Raw genomic sequence first — 15,164 nt, forward strand, 5'->3', positions numbered from 1 at the left:
TGTCCCTCTCCATCTTTGGTTGCCCAGCCGGTAGATGGCTATGTCTATGAGACAGTCTGCGGTCGTTGGTACTTGTAATTCTGTTTTATGCTTTAGCCTTTCCGGCAGCAAAGAAGAAAGGTCAGGGCTCACAGAGGAGCTGGTTGAGCGAGACAGCAAAATAAACAGCAGGCCAAGTAGCCGAAATCCAAAGGAGATATCTATCTTTTCAATATCAGACCTGTTAGTCTAATACTCTTTGTTTGTGTTGCAAAACTGGCTTCTCTATTGCACTCCAGCCGCATTTACATCAGATGTGCCATATATCAAATAATAACACAGACAGGAACTGCGACTTGTCTGGTAAATCGCTTTCTGCTTGTAAAATGCTGATCTCTGCGGGATGTGAATGGATGAGATCTGTGGATTGAAGGCAGTATTGCAGTCTGTGGTATGACGGTAATACGTGAGGGATGTTCCTATCAAACCCATACTGCAATTTATTGTTTAGTCAAAAAAAACCCCCAACCCTTGATATATAAATATTTCACCTGAGAAGAACATTCACTCTAAAACCAAGGACGCAGACAAGCTTTCCAGTGCCAAGGAATGATCAAAACGGATGGTCTGGATGGATGCTTGGGACTCAAGAGCTGCAGCTCCTCCACAACAAAGCCCACCAAAATCAAACAGGAATAGAGCTCATGCTTTTCCGTGGGATCACTAACAGCCGATAATCCCTCATTTATTCTCTATTCCAATTAAGCACGTTATGTGTGGGGCAGGGGTTAAAAACTGGTATTGCTTGTTCTGTATAGAATCAAGAGAGAAGCATTTCTTTCGGCGTTAATTGCAAACTCACCTGTCCTGCCAAATTCTCCTTCCTCGTAAGGTCAAGAAACTCAGACTGATGCACCAATAAAACAAAACCCCAGCTCCTGTCAATCACCGCTGGGTTTATCTGTTAGAGACACCTCTTTCTGCCAACAGCCGGGTTCTATTTTTACTGAGCAAATGCTTTCACACCTCAGCTTCCATGTGTGTGCCCACTTCATGTGTTGTTCACACCTAGTTTACTCTTAACACCTCTCAAGGACCTTGCAGATAGGCGTGTAAGGATTCCTCCTCTGGACAGCCATGTGCTCTGATAGGAAGGGGGAAAACAAATAGGAACCAGAGTTGCTGTCAGCACTTAGGGCTATGGAGGGGGGACAGGAGAGAAAAGGGGCAAGGGAGTGTGTCTCCACTCCTTCACGACTGTTGTCCACTTTCTCCTTTCTCTTTTTGTAATCAGTTCGGAGTTAAAGCCATAAAAGAAGAACATCCTCTCAGCAAGGCCCTGCATCTTTTGGACTTATTTCATGCGAGCTCTAACTTTCCTGCAATTTTCCACGTGCAACAGTGGGAGCATAACCTTCCAGCAAGGGGTCAACGTGACCACTGACACATGAGCAACCACCTGAGGAAGTTTAAGGCCTGCAGACCCAAACTAGCAATGTAATTACTGAACAAACTTTCCTGCAATGCCAGATGTGCCAAAGACTCACCGAATAATCACTCGGAGCACGGGGGGCCAGGCTGTGTCAGCTCACCCTGGAGTCTTTAGGATGGCCATGCGGGACATAACATCACTCCCGTCCTTCACCAGTTGCTCCCACTTCAGTAAGATGTGTTCAAAGTGTGACCACTAACCCAAGTGTAGTCTTGGAAATATTCCCAAAGCATCCACCTCAGTGATAATTAGGTAAGAAATACGAATCCCCTTGATATCAGTTTAGAGTTTTTCCAGTAACTTCCCACTTAATCTTTGGAACGTGCGCTATTTAAAGAAAGAGGAGCAGAAATTTAATTGGGATGGAAATAAATGTACATGCCAAATGTAATTTGACTTTAAAGAATGATCCTAATATTTAAAACCTATCACTTCTCCCCTTCCACCTCAGTTATTAATAGCACAGGTGCAGAAGAAATCAGACGCTTTCCCTGGGATGAACCAAGCTAACGGAGGGTTGGCCAACCTGTACCCTGTACGTCGGGCTCTTGAAGGGTATCTGGACGCCTCCATATCAGAACATTGTGTACACATGCTTTGCTGAATCCAGCCTGGCTGTGATTTACCACCACTAAGAATAAACGCTTCCTAAAAATAAACCCGTACTTTCCTGGCTTCCTTCCTTCCTTTGTTTTCTTTCTCTCTTTGTTTTCTTTCTCTCTTTCCTTCTATTTATCTATCTAGCCATCTTCTTTTCTGCGCTTAGTGCGGACTGAATATTCAAAAAGACCTCTCCTTTTCAGCATTATCAGGCTAGGGCCCTCCCAGCACACAAGATTACCTACAGTAAAGTTCAGTTCACTTCCTAAAATTACTGACACAAGAATAAAACATTTATGAGCCAGGCCTCTGTTTCACAATCGTTTTACAAAGACTATCATTTCATCCTTGTAAACAATCGGCACGCTATGCAAGAAGTGAATCATTGAATTGATTTGGATCAGGAAAAGGCTGCTTCTTTATGTCAGACTTACGACAGGATTAATTTAGAACCTGTTTTCAATTGAAAAACAAATAAAAACCCCAATGGCTCAGAGCCTACAAGATACTTGCAGGCAGATGACGGACAACTACCACAATAGCACGAAGTACAACAGCATAAAGTGCTTTCCTTATTGTTACTTCAAGTCGGACGTCTCTACATCCCTCACTCGCCCTGAAAAGAATAGTAAGATTGGAAGAAAAGGCATGAGAAATTTAAAAGGCTATTGTTTCTTGAAGTCCCATTTCCCATTCTTCCTAAGGGAAAGTAGGAAATCAATCCCTTACCTGTCAGAAATAAGGGTTGCTAGTTCTTTCCTCTGCCATGGAGAGCGGGGCCAAAATATTCAGCTGTGGCTGACTGGTCATTTTGGAAACCCAATTTGGTGCGCCTCAAGAGAACCCGATTTTCATAAGGCATTGGAGCAGCCTTCCCTAGTTCACTAGAGCATGAATCCCACTCATAATTATTGAGCGCATTTTGTATTCAGATTCTACTCTCCCTCATGCCGAGCGACATCAGCTTAAGTGTTCTCATCTCGTGTCTTTCTTTTCCCACAATTCAACTTTTTCACATTAGCAGTGACGGCGGGGAAGCCTCTCTGAGATGTATTATTTCATTGAATGTTTCCAACCAGGCTACATCTTTCATGGCCTTTATTTGGATCAATCACGTTAAAAGCTGATGTTGCATTATTTAATCTTTGACAGGCATAGAATTAAGATGCAGGTTTATTCGCTTACAGAAAATGTCAGACTAGAATTAGATGATCGCTTTAGGGATTGAACCTAACTACTACGATAGCTGCTTTTTCAAGTAGAAAATGTTAATATTCTTGCCATGTTTTTCCCCGGGTTCTAGTGGCAGGAGAATGGGATTTATTAGAACGTGGAGTAACTTTGTGGAAAAATTATCCTGTTCTTTTCTTCAGTGCAAACAACCTGTAACTGAATATTCAGGACCGGATTGTACTATACCAGGTTTGGTACTAACGTAATAGAAAGCACCCTAGATAGGGAACACTGCACAGGAATTTTAAGGACTTATCCCTGAGGGCAAGTCAGATCGTCTGCTGCAGACTACCGTCTTGTCTGCCTTCAGACAGTTCTATAAAGCTACGCTGATTTACAATAGCCCGGACATTTCCTCCTGCCACTTCAGTTTCCCACATACAAAGCCCGGTGCTCTTAAAGCTCAGTTACCAAAAGGACAGAATTCAACAACATGTACTCCAAGGAGACAGATATTTCATGGGAGAGTCCAGGATACCAAGGAAACTTTCCTCCTCTTGATACACTCACCTGGGTCAGGGAAGTATTAGGCCATATCCTCAAACACCATTTAAACATCTCAAAAATGAAAAAACCAACCATCTATCTCATGGCCCTGCAGTGTGCTGAATCTCCACTTTGCTGGATTAAATACCCACCACTGAAATTTTCAGTACCCTATGCATTGCATAGCAGATCGTCAACCTGTCCAAGAAGCACAACACCCCTCAGAGAGCGGGAGCTGTGATGGGAATGCCCACAGTTCTCCAAGGGTCCCATCACTTCGTTTTTAACTGGGCCTGAGCGACCTAATCTCAAAGAATCACAGACTGGCTAGGGTGGGAAGGGACCTCTGGAGATCATCTCCTCCAACCCCCTGCCAGAGCAGGGTCACCCAGAGCAGGTGGCACAGGATCACGTCCAGGGGGGTTTGGAATGTCTCCAGAGCAGGAGACTCCCCCACCTCTCTGGGCAGCCTGTGCCAGGGCTCTGCCACCCTCACAGCAAAGAAGTTGTTCCTCATGTTGAGATGGAATTTCCCATGTTCCAGTTTGTGCCCGTTGCCCCTTGTCCCGTCCCCGGGCACTGCTGAGAAGGGTCTGGCCCCATCTTCTTGCCCCCCTCCCTCCCTTTAGCTCTTGCTGAGCATTGCTGAGATCCCCCCTCAGCCTGTTCTTCTCCAGCTGACCAGCCCCAGGGCTCTCAGCCTTTCCTCAGCACAGAGGTGCTCCAGCCCCTCAGCATCTCCGTCGCCTCCGCTGGACTCTCTCCAGCAGTTCCCTGTCCTTCTGGAACTGGGGAGCCCAGGACTGGACCCAGTGCTCCAGATGTGGCCTCACCAGCGCAGAGCCAAGGGGAAGGATGACCTCCCTCCACCTGCTGGCCGTGTTCTCTATTCTCCTGATGATGCATTGTAGGACCAATGTGCTCTGGTAACGAGCGGGTTAACAAGCAGCTATACAAATTTTTCTCCTCTGTAGCTGTTACCCCACAATCAAAGCAACAGCCTGTTTTTCAGCATGGATCTTATCTTCCTACTCGAGAGGTCACAGATTGCCAGCCTTGTTTTAATGAGCTGTGTCCTGTGAATTTCACAGTCACTTCAAGTCTAATAAGGGAGCCCACAGGGGTAGTGTTTTCAATTTGCTCCTCTTTCCTGGCGAGTTTGTACCATACATCACACGGAGCAGCTCGCAGCTGGTGAAAAAGCAAAGAATTAGCTTGTATTCCCTATGCAGGGCTTTTGTAATTCAATATTTATTAAGATTGGGGTCCTCTCCTTCGAAAGGCCAAACAGTTTGTTTTACTATGTGTGGGATATATTACGTTAATATAGTGAACAACTGCTTCCAAGAACTAATTTAGTGACGGTGTTGAAAAGCCCTGCGCACTATAGAAATATTATGAAGAACTAACAATCCTTAATAGTTTGTCTCACCAAGCCTTGCGCATACAAAGTAAACATAATTGGAATCCCTGTTCCCACCATCAGAACTAAGGGCTACTTCACAACTGAAATGACACCTAAACGTCTAATTTTAATTTCAAATTCCCTCTATAAAAGCCCAGCCTGCTTGTTTTCCTGCCTTCTAAGGAAGTCTTGTGAAAAATGAGCAAATCTACGCTTTACTTAAATGTACATGAATGAACACAGCTACCAGCTGAAGACCACTGCAAAGCAGTGCTCCTTGAATATTCATTAATTCTTCCAGACGTCTCATATTCCCTTGGACACCGAGTAGCAAAATACTATTGCTCAGTAAATAATACCACTCTCCCTTGAGAAAGTCAGAGATCTCTTTTCAACTTTCCACCTAAAAGGAATGTGAAATATTCCATTATTATGGGGTATAGAATATATCAATCTTCATGTTCACGCAGAAAATTTTTATTTGAGATGCTTTCTCCTGGCATTTGGAGATTGAGTTGCTGTATTGAGCAGAATTAAAGTATTTCATTTTAGTGAGATCTGGCATTAGTTTATGCTTCTCTACTGTCTGTTAGTGTCAGAAATGAGCCATATATTTCCAATAAATGCATAAATACGTTTGTATTCAGATTAATATAGAGTAAAAATTCAACGTAAGACGCTTCACCATGAAACATGCCCAGTGAGTCACCAAAAAGATGGAGAGAACTTTATCAGGATCTCAGAGTGAAAGAAGGCTGCTGTTAATTGGTAGGAACCTCCCAAATAAAGAGGAGCTAATGGAAGTGTTTCTTCATCTGTCTGTCACAAATATTCCTGTTGTGGATGTCCTTGTGAATAGTGTTTCTGCTTTTCTGCTTAAACTGTTTGAGTTAATTCGATTTTTCAGTTAAATGAGTAACAACAAGAGATTCCTCATCAAAGGGTGTGGCAAATACGTTAAGCGCGGCTGGAAAACCTCAACGTGTGTCTCTCCATCATACCCAAAGGCTAATTTCTGCACAAAATGGAAAGAGTGCCGGCCACACAAGAAGTAGGAGGTGCAGAAGGGTTTTCCAGTGACCAGGGGTACCTTCTGGTGTCCCCCAAGGTACTGAGGGAACTCAGACCCTGCGGGTCAGTAATGAGACTCGTGTTCTTGTACCCACTCTGCAATTCCCATCAGCTCAAGGAGACACCATTAACCTTAAACCCAGTTTTAATTTTCCATGTCCTGCTGTAAAATCTCAAATCGTCAAGAAAATTCTCCCTCGTGTTTCTGGAATGACAGTTGTCTGGAGAGCGGGAGAAGAACGTAGCACGGAAAACAAAGAAAAACAACTTTACCCACACTACAGTTGATAAAAATTAAATGTCAAACAGGACAAGAAAAACTGATGTGGTAACATACAGAGGACGGGATCCATGAGAGACTCCGAGTAATGAAAAGGTCAGAAATAAAGCCTGACACAGACAAGATCTAGGGAGGCAGAAAGCTCATCAGAAGAGTACAACCACTCAGGCAATTTAATGAATATGTTTTATGTAAATGGAACAATTACTCTTCCAGGTAAAGAGACTGTCCTTACTCTGAACACCACATACAGCCCACGTCAACCAGCAAAACAAGGCATAAGCTTTGTGCAGGGACACGGCCCAGTCGCGGGGATGGGGAGCGATTCCCACTTCTGTCAGGTCACCCCGTGGAAACTGTCGGTTTTCTCGGGGATTTGGTTTGCAGGCGCCACCTTCTCCACGTAAAAGCATGTGGGTCTGCAGGTTTTGAAGGTCAGAAACGTGCCATCATGGAGTTCCTGTGATTGTCTGACATTCGGCTTCACTCTCCCCTGTTTGGGTCTCCCCTCCAATTTGGTCCCCCCTTTCTGGCCACAGATTTTCCTGGACAAGCCTGTTCTTGTCCCTGTCAGTGATCACGCTGATCAGAGGGAAATCACAGGGAAGATGACCTCTTTTTTAGGGATGACCCCTTCTTTTGAGGGCTATACGATGCCCTGTGACAGTGTCCCACTTCACGGTTCCTTGCGTGAACCCAGGATGAGAAATAGCTCCTGCCTCAATGACATTGCAGCCATAAAGCCCCAACTCAGCTTAAAATTCAGGACATGTTCCTGGGCCTTCCTGAACCTGAGCCTAAACACATACGACAAACAAAGCAACATGTGTAAGCACTGAATTGTAGGGGGGGGCAGTGGAAGGCAGGGATAAAACGGGAGTTCTCTGAGTCACAGCCCATTGCCTTAGCCATCAATTATGCCGCCTTCTTCAATATTGTATATAATGAAGCCCAGCACTTTGCGCGGGGCGGGCTGCTCATTTACACCAGCCGGGACCCATTATTCGCTCAGTTCGTTATTACGACTGCCGAGGAGGCACGCTGCAGGAATAACGGTGAGCCTCAGCCCCGCTGGGCAGACACAACAGAGGAGTCCCGCGCCCAGAGCTTGCGATCGCCCTGCGAGAAGGTAGAAAAAAAACAGGCAGGGGAAGCACAGGGCAGCGAGACAGCTATGATCCGATAAAACCTGACATGGTGAAATCAAATGTGAAAAAAAAAATTGTCTCTTCTCTGCTGTTGAAAGGTAGTTGGAGAGTTGTCCCAGCTGCCCCACGGGATCTGGGGTCCTGGTTCTACTCCCTTCCCTTTGCAGTTGCGGTTCCAGCCGCGCGGTCTGTCTCTTTATTCAGCTTGGCAGCGGAGGGAAGGTTTGCTCTGGGAAGGACAAACCCCTCATGGCCTTCCTTCAAGGGTCCATTGGGCGATGACTCTCTCTGCCTGCACCTGGCATCTGTCTCTCCTCTTTCTATTCTGGGAGGCCGAGAAACAGCTGAGCTCCGCTACCGTATGCGAGGGAGGCAGATGGGGCGTGAATTCAGTAGTGATTGTACTGCTCATTTGTTTGGCATAAAAATGACGGACACATGATAGAACAACCCGGAACAAACATGGGGGGGGGGGATGAATACTGAATAGCTTTCACCGTCATTAATTTTCCTGTTACTGCGAGTTTTTGCTTCTCATTCAGTGATAAATCTGCATAAACACGGAGGGTTATAGTTGTCATCCTGATTCTCGTCAGGTATTTTAGCTGACAGGCTGGTCTATTTGTATGGTCTCCTATAGTGCATATCTTAGATTTTTGGGCAATGGGAACAGACATTTCAGTTTCACGGCTTCGTTAGCCACACACGAGGAGATGTACGCGCTACCGGGTATTTGGATAACAAAGGTAGAAAGGGGGAAGCATTTGTTCCCTTTATGGGATAGAAACGCAGAGTCATAGAATTTTTTATTAACCTTTGGCTTTATCTGCATTGGGTTTTGTAAGCTCTAAATCCACGCAGGATTTGAGTTGAGGACCACGGTAAAATTTAAAAAGAACCTTTTTTTAAGATTAGGTTTTTCTGACATGAACCCCAAAAGCCTTCACTGACCAGGACAATGAGTTCGGTGGTTTCTCAGCCTAGCCCATAGCTGCTGTTTGTACATACTCTAAAAACACCATTTCATTCAATCTGATGAAAAGTCCCTTAAGGGAAAATATATTGAAAGAGCGATGGGTCAAAAATATGATGCATTTGCACTCAGAAAATGCCGGCTAGTGCTGCTGAATTTGCACATTGTAACTGCAAAAAGCTTGGAATCCTTAAAATATTCCTGCATGGTCATATGCTGAATGAGGAGCTTTATGAATATTTCAATTACAAGATGAGGCTTGAAAGAATAGAGTTGTTTCAATTTTGAATCACCCTTCCTTAAATAACATGCCCTGTTTGGTATTAAATTCGACTCGGTTAAAGCCAACAGCCGCTCCACAAGCCCTGGGCAACGATGGGACCTCAGGAGCTGGAACCACCTCACTGTCCCTCCTGCTATTGCCTTGAGTAGACCAACCATGGCTTCATTCAGGAGACGCTGAGCTCTTGCCATCCTCTTTGGCAAACAAACCCCTACTTAGGTGGCTCAGCCGAGGTACTTCCCCTCCTCCTCGCCCACTGTTATTTCCAGTATTTGAGTGTCAATTTAAGGGCTCAGCTTTTTGCTGATTTCAGTGGGGCTTTAGTTAGGTTTTAGGCTTCTCGGAAAAGCAGTCGCAGGTTTGTGCTACCTGGGTCTAGCTTAAGCAGGATGCCCAGACACTCCCGTGAGGCAAATAACAAACTTCCTCCAGCAAAACTGCGGAATTAGGCTTTACTTTCAGTACTTATCAGCACTTTCAGTAGTTATCGCTGTCTCACTAGCCTTGAAATGGAAACTGCTGCCACTTCTATGCATGGACTGAAAGCTTGCCTAGTTTCCCTGTGACTTAATTAAGCATCCTCTCCATCATCCACCAAACTGCTGCTTAACACATGCTGGCAAGATGCCTCTGCTATACTGCAGCAGATACGGCTGGCAATGCACGGAGCTTATCATGGGGTATTAATTACTTGAGCATAAATAACATTCGCTCTTATCTCAGCTTCACGATCCACTGGCTCTGATGGAAATACATTCATAATAACAAGGGAGAGAAAACAAGGAGGGGGTAAATTCAAGCCTAAAAAATGACTGTCAGGTCTGGAAAGGAGTGAAAGTTAAAGCCAGGTGAATTAAAATGGAAAGGAAAGGTACATTTCTAAGAGGCATGCTGATTAATCCCTGGCACCAACTACCAAGGAAAAAGGTGGATTCTTCATCTCTAGGTATCTTCAGATCAGTCTACGAAACATACTTTAGTCAAAAAGAGTCGCCTTAATAAGTGTAAGTGTGGAAACTCAAGGGAAACAAGGACAGGAGGTCAGCTTGGCCACCCAGGAGCACTCGTGACGCTGCAGAAGAACAGCACGGATAAAAAGCCAGGCCTCGGGAAGCAGCTGATACACTAAAACGACTCGGTTTGCGGGGCTCCCTCCCACGCCAGTCCCCAAACCCTCAAACAAAATCAAGCAGAATGACAAAGCCTTCGCCGTGAGCAGCTCTCCTTTCCTGCCTCCGTTCACAGCTCATTAACTCTCCTGCACTAGAAAGGTGTTTCCCAACTCTCCTGTCACGAGGAGAAAAATCAAGAACAAGAAACGTAGCTTTCGTTTGCTGAAAAACTCTCATTAATGATTGCGGGACGGAAACACACACCTGAAGTCAAATTCCTTTCCTGACTGTGCAGTGCTGAGGGTTACGCTGGGTTTGTGCTCTGCAGCCCAGGGATTCCCATTTCATGGCGTAGGTTTGGCCGCAGGAAGGACACTGGGTACGTGCATGTCTGTATGGAGGCACCTGGGCTCACGATGAATAACAGGGTCCTCAGGTGGGGTTTTAAAGTGCAGGATTCGGGTACGGAAGCTTGTGTGGGGGTGTGTTTGTGAGTAATGCTTTGTGTACGAGCACAATTAGCTCCTGAGAGCCGCCGGCAGGTGCGTGGCAGGAGAGCTGGCTATTTTATGGACACAGACACTTCCACAAGCGCGCGCTATTGTGGACGGATGCTGTGGTGAATTTTGCTTACCAGTGATACATTTGTAAGGCGGATGCAATTATTCAATGTTTTGAATATGTATTTTTAGCTTGTTTACTGGGTCCATTATATAAATATGAATGGTTATTTGTGCATGAATAGTGTGTTTACAGGTTATAAATGTTTCTTGTGGAGTATTAGTTAATATTTTTGAAAGTGCGGAGGCTGATGAATGGATAGTATGTATTGGATATTTATGTGGGTGGAGCTCTTTGAACTCACCTAAGAGATGCAGACTTGTATTTAAATGTTCGTTACGGCAAGGAGTGGGTCTGCTCTGCTTCTGTTCCCATGGTTTACTGTCCTGCACGCGCTTGCAAAACGGCGGGGAAACTGATATAATTTTCAGAGATGACAATTACTCCCTTACTTTCAGAAAGGTCCAACACGCTCACTAAATTAAATCGCTCTCCGGGATAAGGAAAGGAAAAGGAGAACAGGGGACAGTCCTAGGGCTGCCTGAAATGCTTTGGAAAGGGTAGGGCTTGCATTACCAAACCCCACAGAACTGATTGCCGTGCTACACAACTGGAAAATACAGTTCCTCACCTTCTATATATCAAATGCAAGGTGCACTCAGCGCTGGAGGATATCTTCCTCCGGATCTGCTCCGCTTATTAAAAAGCACAGGAGGCTGTTTCTCCTGTTCTACAGAAGTCAGGGAAGTTCTTTTGCTCCTGCTCACAGCGGTGCTGTTTGAAGCTTCGCTTCCACAAGGTACTTGGGCGTATTTGCAAATTTCAAACACAGAATTAGTCCGTGAAGCCAACAGGATACCCAGCTGCTGAAGGAATTTGCTCAAGAGGGGAGAAATAGAGTTCTCGTCTTAATTCCCATGGGTTGTAATAGACTTGCACCCCGCCGCACTGCGCACCGGTCAGCAGCTCTTCTGCTAGCAATACCTGACGTGCAACAACAAAAATTCCTAACACGTAGGCTATGATTGCTCAGACCTGACGGAGTAGGAAAGAGAGGTTTTGCGTGATGAACTCTCGAGGGCAACGAGCAGGTGAAATAACTTTGGGGGTATCTGAAGATGGCCAGCTTCTCTCTGGAAGCCAGGAAGGAGAAGGCAGGCGCAGAGGCAATCTAGTGCCATTTTCCAAGCTCTCTATCTCTGGTGTCAGGTAAGGGACCCAGCGAGCCCTCTCTCATGTTGAATTGAGCTGAACAAGTCAGCTCCTTGGGCAGAGCTTATCTAACATCTCTCTGAGGGGCTGAAATTGCCTCTGACTTGCACGGCTGAGTTACAGTTTTACTTTCCATTACTATCCCCCACATTAGGAGTTCACTTCAGCTACAGAATAAAAAAATTCTGAAAAACAATTTGGACATGTAATTATTTTGCCGAGGTAGGGTGAGAAGCGAGAGTCTCAGAAAAAGAACAAACCCTTCTAAGAAACCTCTCCCATTTTTCTCCCTGTTTTCTTCCCTCTGTTCCTCTGCGGCGCGGTATTGAAAAAGAGGAAGCTGAGCAGAAAAACTAAAATGAGACCTTTTTGAAAAATACTGCTCACTCCAAGTCTGCAAGATGCTTTCTCGAACTGAGCGTTTCAAATAAAGTTACTTCACTTTGAAACTTACTGTATAACATAATGGTAATTCCTACACCCTGGAGGCCAAGCTGACTGCTGGCCCTTAACGTGGCATTAAGTACAACAGAGTCCCGTCATGTTCATTTTTCTACCCCTCTCAGAAAGAAATACAAATTTCTCTTTTACCTGCATTATAACATCTGGTCTCTAATTAAATAGTATCTCTGATCCCTACAGATGATGTTCTCCTCTTTGTTTACATGCCAAAAAGATCGTTGCTTTCTATTTCCAGTTTATCTCGTCTTTGTGTTAATATCAAGAGGCAAAACCACAGCGTGCAGCTCAGTCCATCCCTACTACAATGTATATTTATTTCATAGATAAACATATGGTCCTTCCTATATGGAAAATAACTCTTGCATATTATATATTCTTCATTCCATTTTGATAAATTATCCTTCAAGTATCTTATTTTTTCCACCAAATTTTGAGGGGTAAGGGAGAAGATTTTTCCCCAACAAGGCCATTTTTTGGTGTTGTTCAAATTTCTGGAAATTTTTCATCTCACAGACTAGTTTTCTTCACCCTTTTCTGGCCATGACAATCCTCTTTGGGGAAGTATTGTTCTATGCTTACCTCTTTGTAGAGACTGAAATTGTTAACTCAATTTGGTGCTTCATGGGAACAACAATCTTAATTGTGCTGCAGGACAACGCACGCCTAAAACACTTCAAGCATTAGACCTCCAGCGATGTTATTCCTCGCACTGACAGACGTGGTAGTTCTTCTTCTTCCTGAAGAAGAATCAGGAACTGATCCTGATTTTGGACACCAACTAACGTGCTTGCACCAGCCTGACCAGATGGCTTCAGTTATGTCAGCGCACGTTCCCATCAGCCATAGGGACATCAGCTTTATTTCAAATACGTACTTTACAGAAGAGCAGAGAGTTTTGCAAACTGTTGCTTACCCGGTCTACCAACTCCAGGGATTCTGTCTGAAATCCCAGAACTCTCAGATGGCTACTTAATTTGTTTTAAAACATCAACTGGAACTGCAACTGGGACACCCAGGAAAAAACCTTCACTGGGGCAAGATCTAAACTTCCTGTGACCATGGACAGCCTAATAACGTGTCAGAGATTCCATGAAAAGCGTACACAAAGACAGGACTCCAGGTTGAGAAGACAGTCCAAAATACAGCGGATACACATGCTAAAGGTTCGCAGGGCAAGCTGTCCTGTTAATATCAGGCATTTTGCAGGACTGTGATCCTGGAGGAAAACGCTAAAATTCTTGAAGGCAAAACACTTCACTACATACCAGAGAGGTTTGGGTTTTTTTCCGCTTCTTTTAATTTAGCAGTAACAATGTCTACAATACATTGACTCACAAATTAAGTGAAGGTATGAAACCACATTCTTCATACTGAGATGGGACATTCTGGACCTTTACTTTTTAAAGACCCTCTCAAGGGGGAAGAGTTCTGAACGCCCAATGAACAACTTTTGAAACAACCAGTGGTGGGATTTTTGATTTTAACAGTGATCATATTTAGTGAGCTTTGTCCATAGAGATGAAAAATGCTTTGCAAACGAGTGCAGAGCTCGGAACCTCACTGTACAGATAAAAGGGGAGGGAAACTGAGGCACAGTGCTGTGCAGTGACTCGCCGGGATCAAGCAGCAGGCAGCAGAGATCTGGAGATAAATCTCAGCTCTCTGACTCCCAGTCAATTCCCGACTCGCCAGGCCACAGTCTCCCAGTAAGTGTGTGTGGGTATCTACTGTCCAGCAGTTCACGTGTTATACAGGCAGGTCTTCCTTCACCTCTCCTGCTGTCCCGTTGGCTCCATTCAATCCTGCTGGCTCCCTGCCTTCTTCCTCCTCTTCTTCTTCTTCCTCTTCCTCTTTTGCTGTCCCTGCCTCTCTGCCTCCGCCCAGGAGGGTGGCACTGGAGAGGTGGCTGAGGAGCTGGCCCTCCCGGCGAGACTCGGCCAGCTCCTTGGCACAGCACACGGGAGTGTTGGTCTCGTAAGTGCTATGGAAGCTGTTATAGTCGACTTCGTAAAAGTCCTTCTCCAGGGTGAGGACAGGAGTGAAGCGATGTCCCCACAGCACCTCGGTGTCCATGTAGGAGCTGCGAGCCTGGCAAGTCATCCCTGGGTAGAAACAGAGGGATGTTAAATGCAAAGCTTCCTTACATGCTCACCCAACCACTTCTTTCATTTAAAAGCACTTTCATGTTATCTCCATACCTGATTGCTCTGGGACACAGAAAAGGTCTTCGCTTAATAAGCCTCACAAAAGCCTCTATCATGAAAAAGCTGAGCACTCAAAGGAAGAGGGCTGGATTCATCGCCGCATCTTCAGACTGCTTCCTGAACCTTGGGCTCATGAGTTTGAGGTCCAAACCTTAGTGGTACCTTGGTACCACTAAGCAGCTTCTTTCTGTCCTCACATTGCTCTGTTGAGGTGCTGCTTGCATGGCTGATACTAACGGCACTTCTGCTGAATTGTGCTACAACGACATCCGACCCTGCCAAGGCACCCCAAATCCCAACCCACACAGCCCCTAAGTGGAGCGAACCACTGCCCTGCACTCCCACCGCGTCTGACCCCATCCCTCTTCATCCACAGCAGTATCAGCCATTCCCTCCTGCGCTCAGGTTAAGACACCAAGACTTAACAGCCCGAAAGGTGGAGAGGGCCACAACTCCTCGTGATTTATATGGCAAAATGACTTTTCAATACCTCTGGGGGGTTCAATTCAAGTGCACTGGGTTGGCAGATCCATAACCCACAACGACACACAGTCGAGCCCATAAGCATGTTGAATTCCATGTATTAATGGATTGTGGACTGAATGAACAGTGGGCAGTATGAAACTGGTATTTGTCAAGCTGCTTCTCAGCCCCAAGGATCAG

The 15,164-nt window shown here is 45.3% G+C and overlaps 1 protein-coding gene across 2 annotated transcripts in view; it reads right to left on the reverse strand.

Moving 5' to 3' along the window:
* Positions 1 to 13,680: 13,680 nt before the first annotated feature.
* KCNJ5 (potassium inwardly rectifying channel subfamily J member 5) overlaps positions 13,681 to 15,164 on the reverse strand; it is a 64,235-nt gene continuing 62,751 nt past the window's right edge. For both annotated transcript variants that reach the window (XM_054223153.1, XM_054223154.1), the window contains exon 5: positions 13,681 to 14,399. In XM_054223153.1, coding sequence (XP_054079128.1) covers positions 14,044 to 14,399 — 356 coding nt within the window. In that variant the 3' untranslated portion in view covers positions 13,681 to 14,043. The remainder of the gene's footprint in view (positions 14,400 to 15,164) is intronic.

The sequence above is a fragment of the Rissa tridactyla genome, chromosome 17, assembly GCF_028500815.1.
Source record: "Rissa tridactyla isolate bRisTri1 chromosome 17, bRisTri1.patW.cur.20221130, whole genome shotgun sequence".
Taxonomy (NCBI): domain Eukaryota; kingdom Metazoa; phylum Chordata; class Aves; order Charadriiformes; family Laridae; genus Rissa; species Rissa tridactyla.